The sequence below is a fragment of the Barbus barbus genome, assembly GCF_936440315.1.
Source record: "Barbus barbus genome assembly, chromosome: 18".
Taxonomy (NCBI): domain Eukaryota; kingdom Metazoa; phylum Chordata; class Actinopteri; order Cypriniformes; family Cyprinidae; genus Barbus; species Barbus barbus.
Window position 1 is genome coordinate 9,814,425 of NC_136746.1, and position 19,043 is coordinate 9,833,467.

A 19,043-nucleotide genomic window follows, 5' to 3' on the forward strand; every position below is an offset into this window, starting at 1 on the left:
TAATGCAGTAGATTCAGAGTGCTGCCCATGACTCACGACAATGTGTGGGCTTCTGCATATCCATGGCTCAAAAGTAATATTTTTTATATTGTATTTTACCATTGTAATTCAGGTTTTATCAGAAATATTTATCAGTTGCTGCTCTGTTCTTCGAGAATAAATGTCTAAGGGGCCGTTTGTGAGATGAATCTTAGTTCAGATCTCAAAGCGTTGTATCCTCACCCCTTATCCCTTGCCTGCCTAGTTTTTTCACACCAGTCTTCATACACAAACAAACACTATAAACCACAAAGCTCATAAAAATCTCATAAACTGTGAGCCATTGGATTATTCCAGTAAAAAAATAACCAAAGGCAGATTTATTCAGCTTGAAGCCGCAGTGCCGCTAGAGCCCACTAGAGGTCTCTAACAGCTTTACAGAAGCTTTAAGCCTCAAAGCCTTCTGGTGAAGATCATTTCACTAACATGACTTCACAGATGTCTTAATTTATGCCTTAAAAACACATTTTGGTGATGAAATCATCTGCAATCATATTCATCATGAATGTTTTTGATACAGAAACAAGACTCGGCCACGCTGGACATGGAGCGTGCCAATAAGGAGATTGACGTGTTGAGGAAGCAGTGTGAGGCCATGTCCCAGGAGCTGAAGGAGGCCGTGCAGGAGGCCGAGGTGGCCAAGTGTCGCAGAGACTGGGCCTTTCAGGAAAGAGACAAGATTGTTGCTGAGAGAGAGAGCATACGGTAACATTTGCCACTGAATTAAGCAGTCAAGGAATTTGATGATATGCAACTGCTGATGCTTGAGCGTGTCTTTGTTGTGTCTTGGCAGGACTTTGTGTGATAATCTGCGCAGAGAAAGAGACCGTGCCGTCAGCGATCTGGCTGATGCCCTGCGTAACCTTGACGACATGAGGAAACAGCGGAACGATGCAGCCAGGGAACTTAAAGAGCTCAAGTATACACTTTTTAGTCCCGCTTCTCTCTGACAATCTTTCAGTCAGTTGTTTACAGATAATATGGGGTATTTCATTCAATTTACAACTGACCCTTTGTAAATGTTACACAAATAGGTTTCTGAAAAAAGGTCTGAACAATCAAAAGTGACAATAACTTTATAGTATTTTTAAAGTCATTGTTATTTGGCTATGAAATTTAAATAGAAATGTAAGAATTTTACATTATGGAACGTTAGCCATATATTAGCTTGTAAATGCAAACAATAATAATAAAAATAATGAATGAATGTGGCAATAATGTAATAAACATAACGTAATAAATTAAATGTACATCGTCGTTTATTTAATTCACAACGATAATCTTATAAATGCAAGTAATGTTTTAATTTATAATAATTTCTAATGATTTAATTTACAGTGATATCTTATAAATGCAAGAAATAATAATGTTAATACATTTTTAGTATGAATGCAGTAATAATTCAAGAATTCATTATTAAGTAATCAATAATGTAATTAAGTCAATAAAATTTACATTATGAAATGTATATGAATAAATGAATAAAAATTACACAAATTACGTAATGCAAATAAATATAACAATGAATAAATACATAAGTTAATAAATTAATTAGTAAATTATTTTTTATTAAATATTGTACTAAATAACATACAAAATAATGTTATAGATAGATAAATATAAATTGAGTGTGCGTGTCAGTGACAGGCAGCAGATCATTTAGCACTTATAATGCGCAGCTATATTAATTTATGACAAATGATTAATGGCCCTGTTGGAATTAATTTTTGGTCCTAGTCTGCTAATTGGGCCTAGTCAGGCCTAGTCCCTTTTTTGATTAAATTTCTTCTTCAGATGCCCCCTAGTGGTTAGTCCATTTCCATCAAAAACTCCAGAGCACCCCCACCCTCTTGCAGTAGACTTTTCTTAAGTTTTTTTTATGTCACTGATGCCCTCCAGGCTTTCCTCTCTCTGAGTCTATGAATCTTAGTGACAGTTTGCCAGTATTCCCTAACTGCTTGATCCTGTTTTATTTTTTTCCTCCCAAATTTAAGTTTTGACCTTGATGCCGCTTTTATAACATCTCCATCTAGCACAGGTGTTACAGATTACACAAACTGTGGCAAAAGATGCCAATCCGTATCATCCAGTAGGCTTGTAAGACAGCGGTTTTCCCAGTCTTGCATCAGCAACTCTTCAAACAAAGAGATGGTCTTTACAAAGACTGTTGACACTTGACATACTTGCTGTTTTCTGTTGGGTTTTGTGGGCGTTAGATGAATTACATGACTGTTGGGAGAGATGAGAGAGAAAATGGTCTGTCTTGTTTTGTTTTGTGCTCTCTCTACCAATAAAGGGAGAAGATGGAGAGCCAGTTGGAGAAGGAGGCGCGTTTTTGCCAGCTAATGGCTCACAGCTCCCATGATTCAGCCATAGACACAGACTCATTAGAATGGGAGACGGAGGTGGTGGAGTTTGAGAAGGATCGGGTAAGAATAGAAAAATCCAAAGCAGTAAAGCTAAAAGTCTTGAGGAATAATATATTGATCTTACAGGTCTGGAAAATATCTGGGAATATTTATATTAATGTTTACCAGCCTCGGAAAAGTATTTAAAAATATTTAAAAAATACTCTTTATTTTGTAGTCCTGTTCTGACAAGGAAAGACAAAAAAAAGAATATTTTCCTCAGTATTTTGGTCTTGTTTCCCAATATAAATATTTAAACATCCTGAAGTCGAGATATATTTACTAGTGTGGCAAATTGAATATATGAAGTCTAGTTTAAAACCAGAACAAATATCTTTCAGTGGGGTATGAAAACTTGTTTTCCCTTTGAATTGAATAGATTTTTTTGAGCCCATTGGCAAATTCTTTTTTTAATGATATTTACATAAATTTCTCATAAAACGACTTCTGGTTTTATGGTATTTTGCTTCTCAAGTTGTATCTTGATTTAAAAATCTTTAGACTTTTTCACAGAAAAACACCCATCATTTTTTATTTCTGTATTGTAGTGGTTGGGAGCCATTCAACTTAAGCACTTTTTTTTTTTTTTTTTTTTTTTTAAAGTGATGGAGATGTGTCTTAACTTTTTCTTTTTTTGGTCTTAAAAAGGTCTTAAATTCTTACATTTACCTTCATGGTTCCAGGATGCTCATTTAGAGGTGTGCCATATCATACCGTCCACAATAATACCGGTATAAATTTTTACGTGATAAAAAAGTGCCATATCGCGACCTACTAGGGATGCACCGATTGTTTAGCAGTCGACATTATTTAGACGAAAATAAACAAAAAGCCCTAATAAATTGTACCGAACAATGACTTGATGCGATCAAACAGAGGCGCACACTACTGCAGCAAATATGACTGCAGTGTGGAAGCAATTTAAACTGTCCGAGCAAGATGCAAAAATCATTACAAGCAGCGATGGCGAGAGACCGTTTAGTACTGCAATGCATTTCTCCGATGAGAAGAGGAAGGGGTGGTTGTTGCTGGTTACTGTATGATTAAAATCGTGAAATGGCCTTAAACAATTAAATTTACTGCAGAGCGTTATGTTTTTTTAATGTTTTCTAGTACACGCATGAATTGCATGTGTTCAAACAGCGCTGCAGGAGCTCGTCAGTTGCTCAATGCTAAGTAACACTTTTATGATTTTTTTACAAGGCATGTGACAATGTGATACGTGCATCTTCCCAAATTAGTAATGAGAATAATTTATAAATCTGCTGCTGTCAACAAAAGGAAGCACTGAGGTCTTCCTGCGGGTTTCCATCAAAATACAAGCTCCATCAACATTCATAAATGTTAGTATTGAAATTTTACTGTTGTTCTGTTAAATAAAATTAAAAAGACAATAATAATGATAATAATTACAACGGCTCTATTAATACATTTATTATAACGTTCACACATAGCGTTCAAATTGGGATCTGTAATATTTTCTAATGTTTTAAAAGAAATCCCCTCTGCTCAGCAATTCTGCATTTATCTGCATGAAGGGGGTCTCAAAAATGGCCACAAAATATTATTTTACTAATTTATTAATTTTAAGTTAAACTGTGCCTTCAGTGTTAAATAAGTATTTTTAAATAGTTTTTTATTAGTGTACAAAGTTTAAAAATAATTTATTCCATGTAGTGTCCATTTCATTCATTTAACATTTAATATAGAAGGCATCCAAGTTATTTAGACATATTTGAACTTTTTTTTTTATAAAGTAACACAATATTTACTTTCCCTGGTTACTATTAAAATGATACTCATTCACATCATTTGACCTTTTTAAGTTTTTTTTTTTTTTTTTTTTTTTCTCCCTTGTCTTTGTCTTCCTCTATTTGGAGAGGTCTGATCAGTCTCTCTATCATTATCCTCCCACAGGACGACATGGATTTGAAGGCAATGGGGTTTGATATCGCAGAGGGGGTGAATGATCCATATTTACCAGGGGATTGTGGGATATTTGTAACCAGAGTGGACAAAGGAAGTATCGCGGATGGAAGATTGAGGTGGATACAGATATTGAGTGTTTTTCAGATAATGGCTCCTGGAATGATTACGCGCTCATTTCCCTGCTCATAGTTTTGTCCTGACCAGCCGTGCCTCTCTCAATAGGGTGAATGATTGGCTGCTGAAGATAAATGATGTGGACCTGACTAACAAAGACAGGAAGCAGGTCATCAAAGCTGTACTTAATGGAGGAGGGCTGATCAATATGGTCGTTCGCAGGAGGAAATCTTTAGGAGGAAGACTGGTTACTCCTGTCCACATTAATCTCATTGGACACAAAGGTATCACTTACTTCTGCAACATCCCACGTATTTTCCCGACTCATTTTACCGTTTCTGTGGCTGATTTCCCTTGTTTTCTTATTCATGACTCTTGGTTTTGCTCTGCACCCTCCCAGACGCTGGTATCATTCTTGAGGGTGGCGTATATGTGGCCGCTATCGCACCGGGCAGCCCAGCTGCCAGAGAGGGATCTCTTACCATCGGAGACCGCCTGATTGCCGTAAGTCATCAAGCAGTCATGCGATCCTTCCTCAAATTGAAGGAAGATCGCTGCTGTCAAGGATCCGATTTGCTCTTCTAAAAATCTGACCGTATCAACCTCCTAAATGAAGCAGATTTTTAATTTAGTTCCTTATCTTAAATGCATGGGGGCTCATTAGATGAACTGCCAATCAAATCCACTCCTCTCCTTAAATGGATGATGAGTGTAAAACAGGTGACGTGCTAAGCGATAGCCGCTACTCTGGGGATAAGTAACACAGATGTTAATCCTGAGAGCGGATAAGGTGTTACTTTTGACTCCATGATAGATACTGGGTAGAAGATATCTGTAACCTTTTGGCTCTAATATTGGCCATGTCATATGGCTCAATCAGTTGTGCTACATCTGCTGGTTGTCATCGTTAAAGAAAGAGTTAAAAAATGAAAATTCTTTCATGATTTACTTGCACTCATATATTTCTAAACTCTCATGGCTTGTCATGGCTATCATGGAACACACAAGCATAAGAAGAGAAATGAAGGATGGTTGCCTTTTTCAATATAATGAAATTATCGTCTGAAATTTCCGCACATTAACAAATAAATACGACCTCTCGTTGTGTCAATCACGTTTATACACTTCAGGATGTCAGTGGCTCAGTTTGATGCTTTGCTAGCGATACTAGATCCACATATTAAAGTAGTCATCGGATGGCCTTTTTTTATTAAAAAGTTTATGATTCTTTAGGGTCTTAAAAGTCTATAACATACTTTGGTTAAAATTTCTCAATAGTAGTGTAAAAAACACCTTTTTAAACCGGTCAAAGTCAGCTCTGTTTTTAGCAAGCTATTATAGTCCATGTCACTTTAAATGCTAATGAGCTCTGCTGACCCGCCCCCCTCTTCCGTGGAGTGATGAGCAGACTGTAAACTTCAGCCGTGAAATTGGCTAACTAGCACATTATTAGGAAAGCCGATTTGCAAAGATTCATAAAACCTTATACTCACGTCTTCATAGACGCATTTAGGCATAGACGCATTTCAGGGATCGGCGCATTCACTTCAAAGCGAAAGTAACGTTAATCCTCTGCGTCTTCAGCAGCTCAGATGTAGGGAGTAGATGAGGACTGCTATATTTATTACTACATCCAACAACAAAACACCTCAATCGCTTAATCTGAGACATTTTGTCTTCCCCTGCACCGGAGTCGACACAATGGTGGTCGGACTGTTTACAGCTCACTCAGGGCGGGTCTAAGGTAAGAAGGTCTTGTCAATCAACTATCGTGGGAGTGGCCTGTACAGAACTACGTCATTCTGACAGGAATCTCAGAACAGCCTTATTTGAGAGAGAGGATTTTAAAACTGGGTCCACCGGGTGGATTTTTATCATTATAGCATGGATGTGTACACACACTTCCAACACACATTTATGTTCAAACAACTTGAAAAGTGAATTTTGCATCCGATGACCCCTTTAAAAAGAAGACCAATAATTTCTGTGAACTCCGTGTGCAAAGACCTATACAGTGCTTTGTGCTGCGAGACGAAGTGGATCGACTTGTCAGATGCCATTCTGGATTTTGGCGTTCGCTTGTACTGTGGCTCTGAATTGTCAAAACACATCTCAAAATGCTTGCTACGGATGCGAAAAATGTAGAAAATTGAACCCGATCCAAATTTTTAATGATGGTGAAACTTTCGGAGGCAGTGTGTAAACGTGATTGACATCAACATGAGGTCGTATTTATCTTTTAACGTGAAAATTTCGGACCAAATTTGCAAGGTCCTGAAGACTTTTGAACTTCAAAATGACAAAAACACCCATAGAAGTATCAAAAGTCTTCTGAAGCCATATGATAAATTTATAAATAGACCAATGTTACTTTTCAGCGTTAGTTTAATTCAATTAGCTTTTATTTTTGTTTTCAGTTAAATTGAGTCATTTCTGAACAGTTTTAATTTATTTATTTCAGTTTTTGCTTTTGTTTCATTCAGTAATGTTGGTACTTCAGCTTACTCAACACATGTTATAGTGATAAAATTAACTATTAAGTTGTATGGACTACAAAATCACATAAATGGCAATTGAAATTAGACAATTAGATTTTTGTGTGTCGTTGCCAAACCTGATGTCTAATATCACCATATATGTTTTTAGATCTATTTTTAATAGTTAGGGCTGTTCCTCCCATGAAGCTATCGTATGACTTGAAAAGACTTGAAATATAGTGCACAAGCAGTATGGAGCACTTTAATGATACTTCTAGGTGCCTTCTACCATTTTTTAAAAAGCTCAACAGCTTGAGTCTCCTTTCAGATTCATTAAAAGACCGGTATGACTCTTCAACATTTCCTCTGTCTGTGTTTCATAGAAGAAAGTCAGTCAGTTTAGGTTTGGACCAACTTGAGGATGAGTAAACCTTGACAGAATATATTTCTGAGTGAACTATTTCTTTACGTTTAAAAAGATGGAAGGATTTATCTGAACTGGAGATCTTAAAAGTGCATCCTTTCATTCACCAAGCATCTCTTTGTCTCTGTTCTCAAGTTTCCGAAGTCATTTCTAGGTTTGAAAATAGAAGGATTAAAGTCTGCTGGCACTTTTCTTTGGTGAAGCGCTGACCTAAATTTCTCTCTCCCTAGATAAATGGGATCGCTCTGGATAACAAATCTCTGAGTGAATGTGAGGCTCTGCTGAGGGGCGGCAGGGACTCGCTCGCTCTCTCCCTCATGAAGGTGATTGTTCTCTCAATGCTGTCTGAGCGTGTGTGCCGCTCTCATTACCACATGCCAAGGTGCTGCCGTGACATTTATTCCAAGTTGCATTTGAGACAGCTGTGTCTGAGTTGGAATACCAACTCTGAGATGTTACTGTGCAAGTCAATTTTGGAAAATAGTTTGTAGTTGTTCTTTACTGCTTTCATCTGGGCCTTTGCTAAGAACCTCTGTAAATCAATGCTTTCTTAGGCTAACTAACCATAACTATTGTTTGAACTTTTTTTTTTTTGGTTGCAAATTGTCTTTTTTTTATAATATGGTGATTTCTCAGTAATAATTACACCAGATATTATGAAATCATAAACACAACATTTTGTAACTTTACTTGTGAATGAGGCCATTTGGAAATCCACAACATGTATATAATCATGAAGAGCATGAAGTGGGGTGGAGCTCAGCAAAAAGTCAATTTGTTATTGGATTAAATTAACCCTAAGAAACCTGTGGCCTGTTACATGAAGCTTGTTGAGTTTTAGAGTAGCTTTAGAGTTGACAAAACTAAACAAACCCAGCTTAGATCAGGCTCAGTGGGTTCACAGAAATGCACTGAAGATAAAGAGATAGTTATAAAAAAAAAAAAAAATCCGGAATTTAAATGCATTTAGAAGAAAAGAACAAAACATTGCCACTGCTATTAAAGTTTGAGAGGACGGATGAAAGAAAATATCTAACTCTACTGATGTAAGTGAATTAACTAAATTAATTATACATATCATTTATGTACGTTCACAAAGTGCTTAAAAACAGTTTAACAGTTAAAAGTTGAATATCAGGGCCCGTATTCCTAAAGACTTTAAGAATCCTTTTAGAGAGATCCTAATTTAGCTTAACATTTTCTAACTAGGAGTCTTAGCTTAAAAGTGATTCAGGACCAATCTGAGAGCAACTCTGAGCAAGGAAAAGACAAAAACATTTATCTTAGTGAGGAGGCGGGGCTGACCCCGTTGCTAGCTATGACACAGTCTTTTGAAGACTATGATTGGTTTGTTGCCCAAGAAGGAAATAAAAGAGCGCTTTTAAGAGTAGGGTTTATTATAAGCCTTCACTTGTAATTTTACCTGTTTTACAATCACACTCACACACACACACATTATATATGTATATATATTCTTTATTTTTTATTTACCATGCTGTCATATTTAACATATTTTATAGGAAATGAACAGCGACACAAAGTTCTGAAAGTGCTGTCAGGTACAGACCCAAATCATCGCTGCTGCATAGTTGCATTTTTCCAGTTGCCAAATATGTTAATGTGGTGATTTCTGGCGCTATGGCATTTCTGCGCGGTCGGAGATGTTAGCGTATCTCAAATAAGATCAGTCACAAACATAAGACGCTACACTTTAGATCGTGCATGGATCATTAACTCACTGTCATGCATTGTGTGCAACACATTTCTTCTCCCTCTTCATGTTTCATTAATTTTCTCCACTGCTAAAGAAACTCTTAAGCCTCTTAAAAGTCCTTGTCCGTACTCCTAACAATTTTGGACCTTAAGACCTCTTTTAAAGGTAAAGATGCTTTCTGAATTACTTTTTTCTTTACTAGGATCTTTTCTTTAATTTTAAGAGGAAACACCCACATTTCTAAGAATTTGCTTAGAATTTTGTTACTAGGGGCAACTCTTAGCACTAAGATTTTTCATGAATACGGGCCCAGTTGTCAAAATATAATTGCTTACGTGTAATGCATTAAAGATATATTATGTAATTCATATATAATAAATAATTAGGAGCAACATTTTTGCAATTCCATCACTAAAATACTTTCACTGTGAAGTGTTTTAATTTGGAGCAGGAGTTAACTTTTGCATCAGATATGACCCTTTGCTCGCATCCGATTAGTGATCTCCTACTCAAAATAAAAAGCATAAGTTACCATGGTGAGGAACGCCACTAAATACCAATCCATCTTCCTGAATCCGAACTAAACTCGAATTACCTGGGTAGGCACTGAAACTGGCTTTGCGAAATAGGTCCCAGTAACAGTAGTTTATGTACCTCTGAATGTTTGTTTTATTGATGATGTTGTTTTATTTATGCCAGTCGTGCTGAACCTGTCCATTAACAGTTTTTTCCCCAGAGCACATCGGGGCAGAACATCTTTGAGAGCCTGAGGGAGGCCGAGAAACCCAACGGCAGAATCCACCTGTCGGATATCCATTCTCGAAACAGCAGAAACCTCAAACACAACAGCTCCACTCAGACAGACATTTACAGCGGGGACACAGGCGGCGAGAGAAGAAAGACTAGGACTGACTTAGAGGAGAGCGGTTCTTCTGAGAGGAAGGTGTTTCCGATCTCCACCTTGCACCCTAACTCTCTCCGTCCCGCTTCAGAGCTGGGACCGGCCCGCTACAGTGGCAGTGCCTTTCAGGAGGTCTGCTACACCCGCTCAGAGTCAGTCGGCCCTGAATGCGTTACACTGGAAGCCAGCCTGGAGAAGCAACACAGTGGTGGCACTTGGCCTAAAATGGTTGTGGGTGTTGCAATGACAACTGACAGCCCGGCGCAACTCTCCATCTACAGGTCGCCCAAGCAAAGAAAGCCCATTGATGTCGACACCTTCAAAAGGCCAGATACGCTGTCAAAGACGCACTACCATTCGCCTCAACCTTTAAAAGCGGACTCTGCCCCGACGCCCCCGACCCCGCCCACACGTAGCGACTCCTTCAAGTTCAAGCACAAACATCAGGGCAGCTCCGCCTCAGAGTCCACCATCACCGCCATGTCTGTCCACGAACCCAAACAGGAGGACCGCAACGGCAACCTGTACTTCACCGAGGCGGGGCACGAGAGCAAGGTCTTGAGCTCCAGGAAGTCCTGCGAGGAAGACATCGGTCGAATGCGGCCGGAGGAACCGGAAGTGAAGCGTCCTCGGCCCAAATCGGCCCCGGCGCTCAGGCGCAGGATGACTCCTCAGACCATTCCTCTCCAGAGCTTCCAGGTGAATATATAGATCTGCTGGGCTTGACACAGCCACCCATCCTGCCTGTTTTAATTAGCTTCGCAGCCTGAGATTGATCTCCCACTGCACCCGGAGGAAAGAGAGAGGGGGAGAGAATATTAGAAATGCTGACGCTCACCTCCTGATGATATGTAGAAGAATAGCTTAGCGCCATTTTATTAGCATGAATTTTCTATTATATTAATATGCTAATTATTGTAATATAATCTAGAATTATTCATGTACATATTTACTATACTAAAGTATATATTTTAATATGATACATATTTGGATTTATACATTATCATATATTGCTGTCAGTTTAAAATAAAAATATGTATTATGAATTTCACAATAACATTAATGGTATTTTTGTAAATATTGTGTCAGTAAAGCATTGAGACAAAGATATTTAATTAACAGCATCATAGATTTTAAACCTCAGTAGCAAATTCAGTTAAACTGTACAATGAAGCTGTTCATTGACTTGATTTTGCAGTTCAAAATATGATTCTGAATATGATTTATCTCTTTAAAAATATTTGTATTCCCTACATGGAATTTGACATGCTTCAAACGTTTGAGTTATTAAATGTATGGCAAAACATATGGCTTCAGTGTCATGTGTGCTGCTTAATATTGTGAAAACCATAATACTAATTAAAAATGAGTAATAATATAAAAAATATATACTAATTACTTCAAAAGAGCAGCATTTATTTGAAATTGTTGGTAAGTAACAATGTAAAAGTCAATTTTGGTCTATTTAATGCATCTTCGCTGAATGAAGTTTTTAAAAAATCAGCTTTTAAACGTTAGTGTAAATGACAATGTTATGTCATTGTTATTTGTAAAAAATTGTAACAATCATTGTGACGTGATTATTGTAAATATAAATATATTATATATTGTAAATATATAAATGTATAAATTGTATTTATTTTTTAACTGTACTACATTTTTACTATTTCAAATCGACTTGCTACAAACTATGGTTTTTAACCATTTCAGAGCAAATACATAAATATTTTGTATACCATTTGAGGAATGAAAAATTGTTCAACTAGTCATTTTTGTTAGGATATTCTATAATGCAAAGAAACATTAATTCTAACTTTCTATATATAGAAGTGTATGCTGCATTATCTAATTCTGTGTGTGTGTTTGGCAGAGTTATTCAAATGATGGTGACTTTGTGGAGCAGAGGGAGATGCTGCGTTCCTCTCCTAATCGACCTCACAGACACAGCGTGGGTTTTGTGCCTACAGCCTATAATGGAACCCTGCCTCCCAGTGAGTTACAGCCGCCCTAATCAGAGCCCTACTCGCCCATGGTGCATTTCAATGTATCTCTTTAACAACACTCTTCCTACTCTCTCCCTGTCTGCATTTGCTCTGCGGAGCACAGTTCATCTTTATTCCGATCAAGGCGGCCTACAAATGAATGTTTTTCTTAATTTTATGCTGAACTCAGTCCTGAATAATTGAATTGCTCATTTATGATAATCATGTAGAATATGGTTCAACGAGCTTGTTGATTTACAGAATGAAACCCATATATAATTTTCATCTTTGAACGTTCATGCTATTGCTTAGGAAGGATGAAAATGCAGGGCTCAGTTTTTTGCATTTATCACTTTTCTGCAGCATAAGGCTTCTCTTTGATGAGCCTTGAAATGTGTCAGTTAGGTCCCATTTAATGCAATGACATATTTGCATTTTATTTTCTCACGTAAAGACATAAAGCACATTGTCAGGACTGTAGATTTTTGTGGAAACAGGACAAACCGCTGTGGGTTCTGCTTGATGCCTCTTTCACGTGACTATACAGTTCACATGGGGATTGTGTGATAATGAGGTCTATTTTTACTTGATTTGAGTATTCAAGCTTTGGCTGGGATGACTGCCTTCCGAGCTTCCCCGCCGTCTGCTCATCTGTCGCCCAGAGCAGCTGGCTTTACTGGTGGAACTCGATTTTGAACACAAGCAAAAGCCAAAGCGTGACATCAATACAGTCTAGTTTTTTTTTTTATTAAAAAAGCGAATTGCCATGTCCTTTTGTTATGGGAAATATTAGATATGTTAAATTTAATGTGATTTATCATAAAAAGTAAAATTGAGGGCCTGTTCCATATGTTACTGCATGATTTTCCTCATTTCAAAAATGTTTCCTTAAATTTTCACACTTTCTACAGCATGACAAGAAAACAAGTAATGTTTTATTCAAACTGGTTGAGCTCTACTGATGTACTGCTTTCACCCTTGTTACACAAGTTAATTTAATAACACATATTTTTCTTTAATTTAGGAGAAATATAGATTTATGAAGTACAAACCAGTATTTAGTCCAAAACTAGCAAGTCCAAACTCAGTGGAAGCATTATTTGTGCTAAGTTTGAAAACCCTGATTGATATTATGCTGTATTAGTTTCAATGAATGAATGATTGAGTTTATGAATATGTGTGTGTGTGTTTGTTTGTATATTTGTTTGTTCATTAGTTTATTTTATAAATTGTGTTATTATGGATGTTTATTTAATGTTAAATTAATTTAAAATAACTGTCACACACAAACTACTCCACATCTCCCAAATTTTGCCAACAGGGTGTCAAAAATTGCAACCCACACAGAAAATGAATAGAAAATAAAATTGCTCAGCGGTGGACAGTTGGGGGACAAACAGCATTTTCTGAACGGTTGGCACCTTTCACTTAGCCATATATTCAAATGTTTCATATGTTTCAGGCCATACTCTATGCTCTATTTGTGACAAAACTCACAGTTTTGGCTTTCGGCTAACATCTCTTGATGGTGTGAGGAGAGCAGTAGCCACAATAATAGAGGCAGAAATGAAAGATGTGAGCGCAGCGGGCAGTTGAAGGGGAGTGTGTGTTTCTCATTGAAGTGTTTTATTGGTCATGTGGTTGTGTTTAAACTTCAGACTCAGCACATCGAGGACTGGCCCCCTGCCCTGCGGTAACGGCCGTTATGAAGAACCCCGTTTACATGGTGCGCAGTCACAGAGTTCACACCAGCAACTGCCCCACTGTCGCCAACCAGATCAATCAGCAGCACACACACCCCAGGTACCACAGTTCCCACTGAGATAACCAATGCTTACACATGCGCACACACACACACAAAATAACACATCTACTGGAATTCCACTTAAGACTGTACCTCCATCAAATATGGCAAATCTGTGGCAATATCAACGTGGAAGGTATCAGGGGCTAAAATGAAAGTTTTCCACAAAGGGGCAATATTACATATTATTTATTTTGATATTGTAATAATGATTTTCAATATTGATTAATAAAATACCCCCCCAAATTTTTTTTTTTTAAATGTCATATTCTTCTATGCAACACAGACAGATTTAAGAAACGTTTAAATATTAGTTTATTGCATTTTATGCATTAGAAATTTAAGACTTTACATTGGTTATTTTAATAGCTTGAAAAACACAACCATTCTAAATAAACCTAAATCTAAATGCTGTTTGACCACTTCATATGCTCAATACAAACCTGTCTTTTTGATTGATCATAATGATAAATAATACAAAGGAAATCTTTGATGCAACTTGAGCAGATTTAAACATATTTCTGCAATTAGCACTTTTCATTCATTTTTACATTTCACTGTAATCACGACGGTCTTAATATGTTTAGTTTAATAGCGCAGAGGCCCCCCCACCCATTTTGAATTTGGGTTGATTTTAGTGCTATTTTTGCCCCAAGCCCCTGTTCATTTTTGACCCTGGAAGGTATCACTTTAATGCAGAACAAGTGCATCCTAAATGTGAGTTATTGCAGTTTGTTTTTTACTTTTCTAAGTACAAGTAAACATTGTAGGTCATAAACTAGATAATTATTTACTTTATCAGGAGAAGAATTGTTCCTTCACCCCATTATGAGTGTTTGCTGATCTGGTATGTTTTCTGTTCTCCATCTCAGTCCTCAGCATCAAGGGCATCTGAGTCTGGACCTGAGCCAGAAACGCTCCACAGACTACTCTGACTCGTCCCGTAGCAGCCGGGCCTCACACGGCACCAACTCCCTGCCGTCCAGCGCTAGACTCGGTCAGTCGCTATCTTTAATCTTGCATGTCATCTGTTCTCCTCACGCAGTAACTATTGAATTTAAATAGTGTTTATTTCTCCTCACCTTCTCCCTTTTGTTTCCTGAAGGTTCATCAAATAATTTGCAGTATCGCACTGAAAGGATAAAGATTCCCTCCACGCCGCGCTATCCTCGCTCAATGCTGGGATCAGAAAGAGGTGAGCCTCCACTCGTGAATCCAGCATATCTGAAATGATCTTGGGTTATGGTTGAATTGAAAAATTAACACTCCTTTCTACATTATATGTAGTATAGACTGTAGGCGTCATACTTCAATAAACATTTCAAGTAAGATGCTACATTGTCACCTCACTTCTATGTTTGTGTAGTCAATTTATTTAGTTATTTAAATCTTGCTGAAATAAATATATTTAGACTTTTTAATCCAGTGTTGTCTTCCATACTGCAGTATGTAAAATTAAATAAACACCAGATGCAGCAATACGGTACAGGAAAGGCAATTAAAATGTCAGACTGAACTAAATCAAGTAAAATATATCAAATAGAGAACACTTTGCACAAACAAGCTTGACATTTGTGTACACTGAAATATCGAAAGCCTGAATAAATAACCTGAGGCAAAGAGGTTTTCTCTCTGTAACTAATAGTGATTCCTACATGAAATTTAAGTCTCCATTTACTTTCAGGGTCAAATATATACAAAGTAGTGGAAATAAGTTTTCTTTTGTACTAGAACAGATCAATATAATGTATATTCATAGTATTTTAGTGATCAATTTGTTGGTGAATTATCGGCATTGTGAAAATCTTGATGATTTTAATGTTTTATTTAGCCATTGAGCTATAAACTGTGCCATTTAGCTAATTTTGCTCTTATTTCATGACTTCACTGCAAAAAATACTTTACTTACTTAGATTTTTTTGTCTTGTTTCCAGCCAAAATGTCTAAAAATTAAATCAAGAACGATTTTCTAGACAAGTAAAAATAATTGTCTTGTTTTTCAGAAAAAAATAGTCAAAATTAAGTGAGTTTTTGCTTGAAACAAGTAAAATAATCTGTCAATGGGGTAAGAAAAATAATCAAACTGTAGTCAAACAGAAAACAAGATTATTTTTCTCTGAAAACAAGACAATAATTTTTACTTGTCTAGAAAATCTGTTGTGATTTTTTTTTTTTTTTTTTTTTTTTTTTTTTTTTTTAAAGAATTTTTAGATATTTTGGCTGGAATCAAGACCAAAAAAATCTAAGTAAAGCGTTTTTTGCAGATTTATATGAGAGTGTGAAGACGAAGGTATTTCTGATCTAAACTTCAGTAGCAAAATTGGCATTCAGGACATGTCCTTGCTCTTTTCATGATCATTCAAAAGTTTGGGGTCGGTACTTAATTTTTTTTTTTTATTTTTTTTATGGTTTTGAAAGAAGTCTCTTATGCTCACCAAGGCTGCATTTATTTGACCAAAAATACAGTTAAAACAGTAATATTGTGAAAAATGATTACATTTTGAAATAACAGCTTTTTATTTTAATAAATTTTTAAAATGTAATTTATTCCTGTGATGCAAAGAAGAAGAATTTCCAGCATCATTACTACAATCTTCAGTATCACGATCCTTCAGAAGTCATTCTAATATTCTAATAAATGCTACTTAAGAAATGTTTCTTATTGTTGTCAATGTCGAAAACAGTTCTGTTGCTCTATATTTTTGTGGGAACTGTATTTTCAAGATTTGGGACAAAATAGAAAGTTCAAAAGAACAGCATGTATTTGAAATAAAAATCTGATTATAAATGCCATTACTGTATTCATTTAATTAAAAAATCCTACCAACCCCAAAATTTAGAAATTGTAGTGTCCATCTGTAAATGTTGCTGTTTGTTATTATATATTGTATTGCACATTATTTTGAAGTAAATTTTTGCTCTGTATTACTTGCAGTAAACATTTTTGAGTCTAATTGGCCATGATGGCAAATGCATAAATATAGAGGTTTATATGGATTGTTGTCAAAATTGTGAAATTGTTGTTGCTGTCAGTGTAGAACCCATACTGACTGCTGTTTCTGTGTTGTTCATCAGGGTCCCTGTCTCATTCAGAATGCAGCAGTTCCAGTCTCATCACGCCACCCCTGTCTCCTCTCAATCTGGAGACATCCTCGTTCGTCTCCAGCCAGTCTCAGAGCTCCATCTCCACCCTGCCCAGGATCTCCGTCAGCCCCGTACCCACAGGAGAGCGGAGAAAAGACAGGTACACTCGCGCTGCCTCGGGTCCTTCCTGCTGCGCACCCCCCCCCCCCCCCCCCCCAGCCTCTTCATCAGGTTGCCAAGCAACAGCTCGCTCTTATCCTCATACAGCTCAGAAGCCCTTTATCTGACTCCAATAATTGGACTGTGCGTGAATATAAAATAATGTATGTTGAAGGATCAGTCGTTCATATCGTCACCGTCGCTCAACTTATTTTAATCTGCACCATCATGTAAAATTCAGTTCGACTTTGAGTGGAGTTTTGTAAACTAGGTCACTCATTCATTCCAGTTGTTCTTGTGTATTTATTATAATTCTTCTCTACATATTTGTCTTCCTCCAGAGTCCCTTGTGTGTCTCTCTCTTTCACAATCTGTTTTTCTCCTCTCTTCTTTGCTTCTCTCAATCTTTCAGATCTCTGTACCGTAACAGATCATTTCTGAGAATCCCTCTGGCTGCTAGGCCTAGGTTCTCCTCTCTCAGAAGCTTGAGGTTTGTTCCCTGCCAGTTACGCACAGGGAATGCCTGACAAACATACTTGTTAGCTCCAACTGGTTGGCTGTAGAAATCCCTGCTTCTCTGTGTTGTGTTAGCATACAGCCCAGGCCATGAGAAATATATTTACCACATGGAAATGCCGCGTTACCAAAGGAAAATGGTTGTGAATAGCAGTCCATGATGACTCTGATTGATTAGTCAACTAGTTGTTCAGGCAAACCAAAGACCGTGAACACATGTTGTTTTGCGAGCCCCTTGTTAGTTTGATTCATTTACATGGTTAGGTTACACAATTTTAATTGTCCTCAATTACACAGCTTCATGCCATTCCAAATCAAGACTTTAATTCTTTGAAAGACAAATGAGGATTTTTTAATGAAACCATAGAAATTTCTATCCCTCCATTGAAAAAAAACTTTGAAACATAGAGATAAACGTAATCTGTGTGATTTACTTTTAAAGGTAAACATAATCAATGTGAATCAAAGTTTATTCCAAGTCTTTTAAACAGACATGATTGCTTTACATGAGATATAAAGCGATGATTACACATTAATTCTCGATATTAACAAACCATTAACAACGACATCTCAAACTCCTAATATGCTGCTTATTAATAATTAGTAAGGTAGTTGTTAAGTTTAGGTATTGGGCAGTTTTAAGGATGTTAGAATATGTTCATGCAGAATATGTGCTTTATAAGTACTAATACACATGTTAATAATAGTCATGCTAATAATAAGCAACTAGTTCATAGTGAGAATTGGTCCCTAAAATAATGTGTTACCAAACCTTTTACAGGTTTGGAACGACATGGGTGTAAGTGATTAATGACAAAATTTTCATTTTGGGGTGGAGTAGCCCTTTAATCAACGCACATGCATAGAGTAAAGTGTCAACCAACACACAAGAACAAAACTCATTGGTTCTCACATATCAAGTGCGGTTGACCTTCTGTTTACCATATTTGATGTGCTCAATGTATGAGATCTATGTTTATAAGTGGAAAAAAATTCCAAATTGAATCTGTTCATCATATGAAGTGACCATGTCTCTGCCAAAATTGATTAAACCATTCTGTTCATAAATTACTTGTACAATCTCTTTATGTACATTTTGAAGCGTGAACATTTTGTTGGAATGGATTTTCAGTGGAGGGACAGAAATCTCACTTTTCATAAAAAATGAATGAACATCATGTTTTGAATGACATGAGGGTGAGTAAATATGACAATTTTCATTTTTGTGTGAACTACACCTTTAATATGGCTACATGGAGGGGATCAGGTTTTTTATAAATCTCTGTCAACATTTCCTTCAAGTGGAGTTTAATTGGTGTTATTGGGTCATTTTTCCCCGCTGCTTCTAATTTACTTTTTTGATGAACCTGCTCAGCAAGAGATTCCCCATGAATTTTAAATCTGTACAGAACAGGTTTAGCTGTTTTTGGAGTAAATGTGTACTTAAGTGCTCAAGATTTTGGAGAGACATTTATGATTTGCATGTCAGTTT

General features: G+C 36.7%; 1 protein-coding gene across 2 annotated transcripts in view; it reads left to right on the plus strand.

Moving 5' to 3' along the window:
* LOC306884750 (disks large homolog 5-like) overlaps positions 1-19,043 on the plus strand; it is a 56,986-nt gene that overhangs the window by 26,435 nt on the left and 11,508 nt on the right. For both annotated transcript variants that reach the window (XM_079440925.1, XM_079440924.1), the window contains exons 9-21: positions 560-744; positions 833-958; positions 2,336-2,468; positions 4,365-4,492; positions 4,599-4,774; positions 4,891-4,994; positions 7,622-7,714; positions 9,830-10,705; positions 11,877-11,997; positions 13,647-13,791; positions 14,665-14,789; positions 14,898-14,987; positions 16,868-17,036. In XM_079440925.1, coding sequence (XP_079297051.1) covers positions 560-744; positions 833-958; positions 2,336-2,468; positions 4,365-4,492; positions 4,599-4,774; positions 4,891-4,994; positions 7,622-7,714; positions 9,830-10,705; positions 11,877-11,997; positions 13,647-13,791; positions 14,665-14,789; positions 14,898-14,987; positions 16,868-17,036 — 2,471 coding nt within the window. The remainder of the gene's footprint in view (positions 1-559; positions 745-832; positions 959-2,335; positions 2,469-4,364; positions 4,493-4,598; positions 4,775-4,890; positions 4,995-7,621; positions 7,715-9,829; positions 10,706-11,876; positions 11,998-13,646; positions 13,792-14,664; positions 14,790-14,897; positions 14,988-16,867; positions 17,037-19,043) is intronic.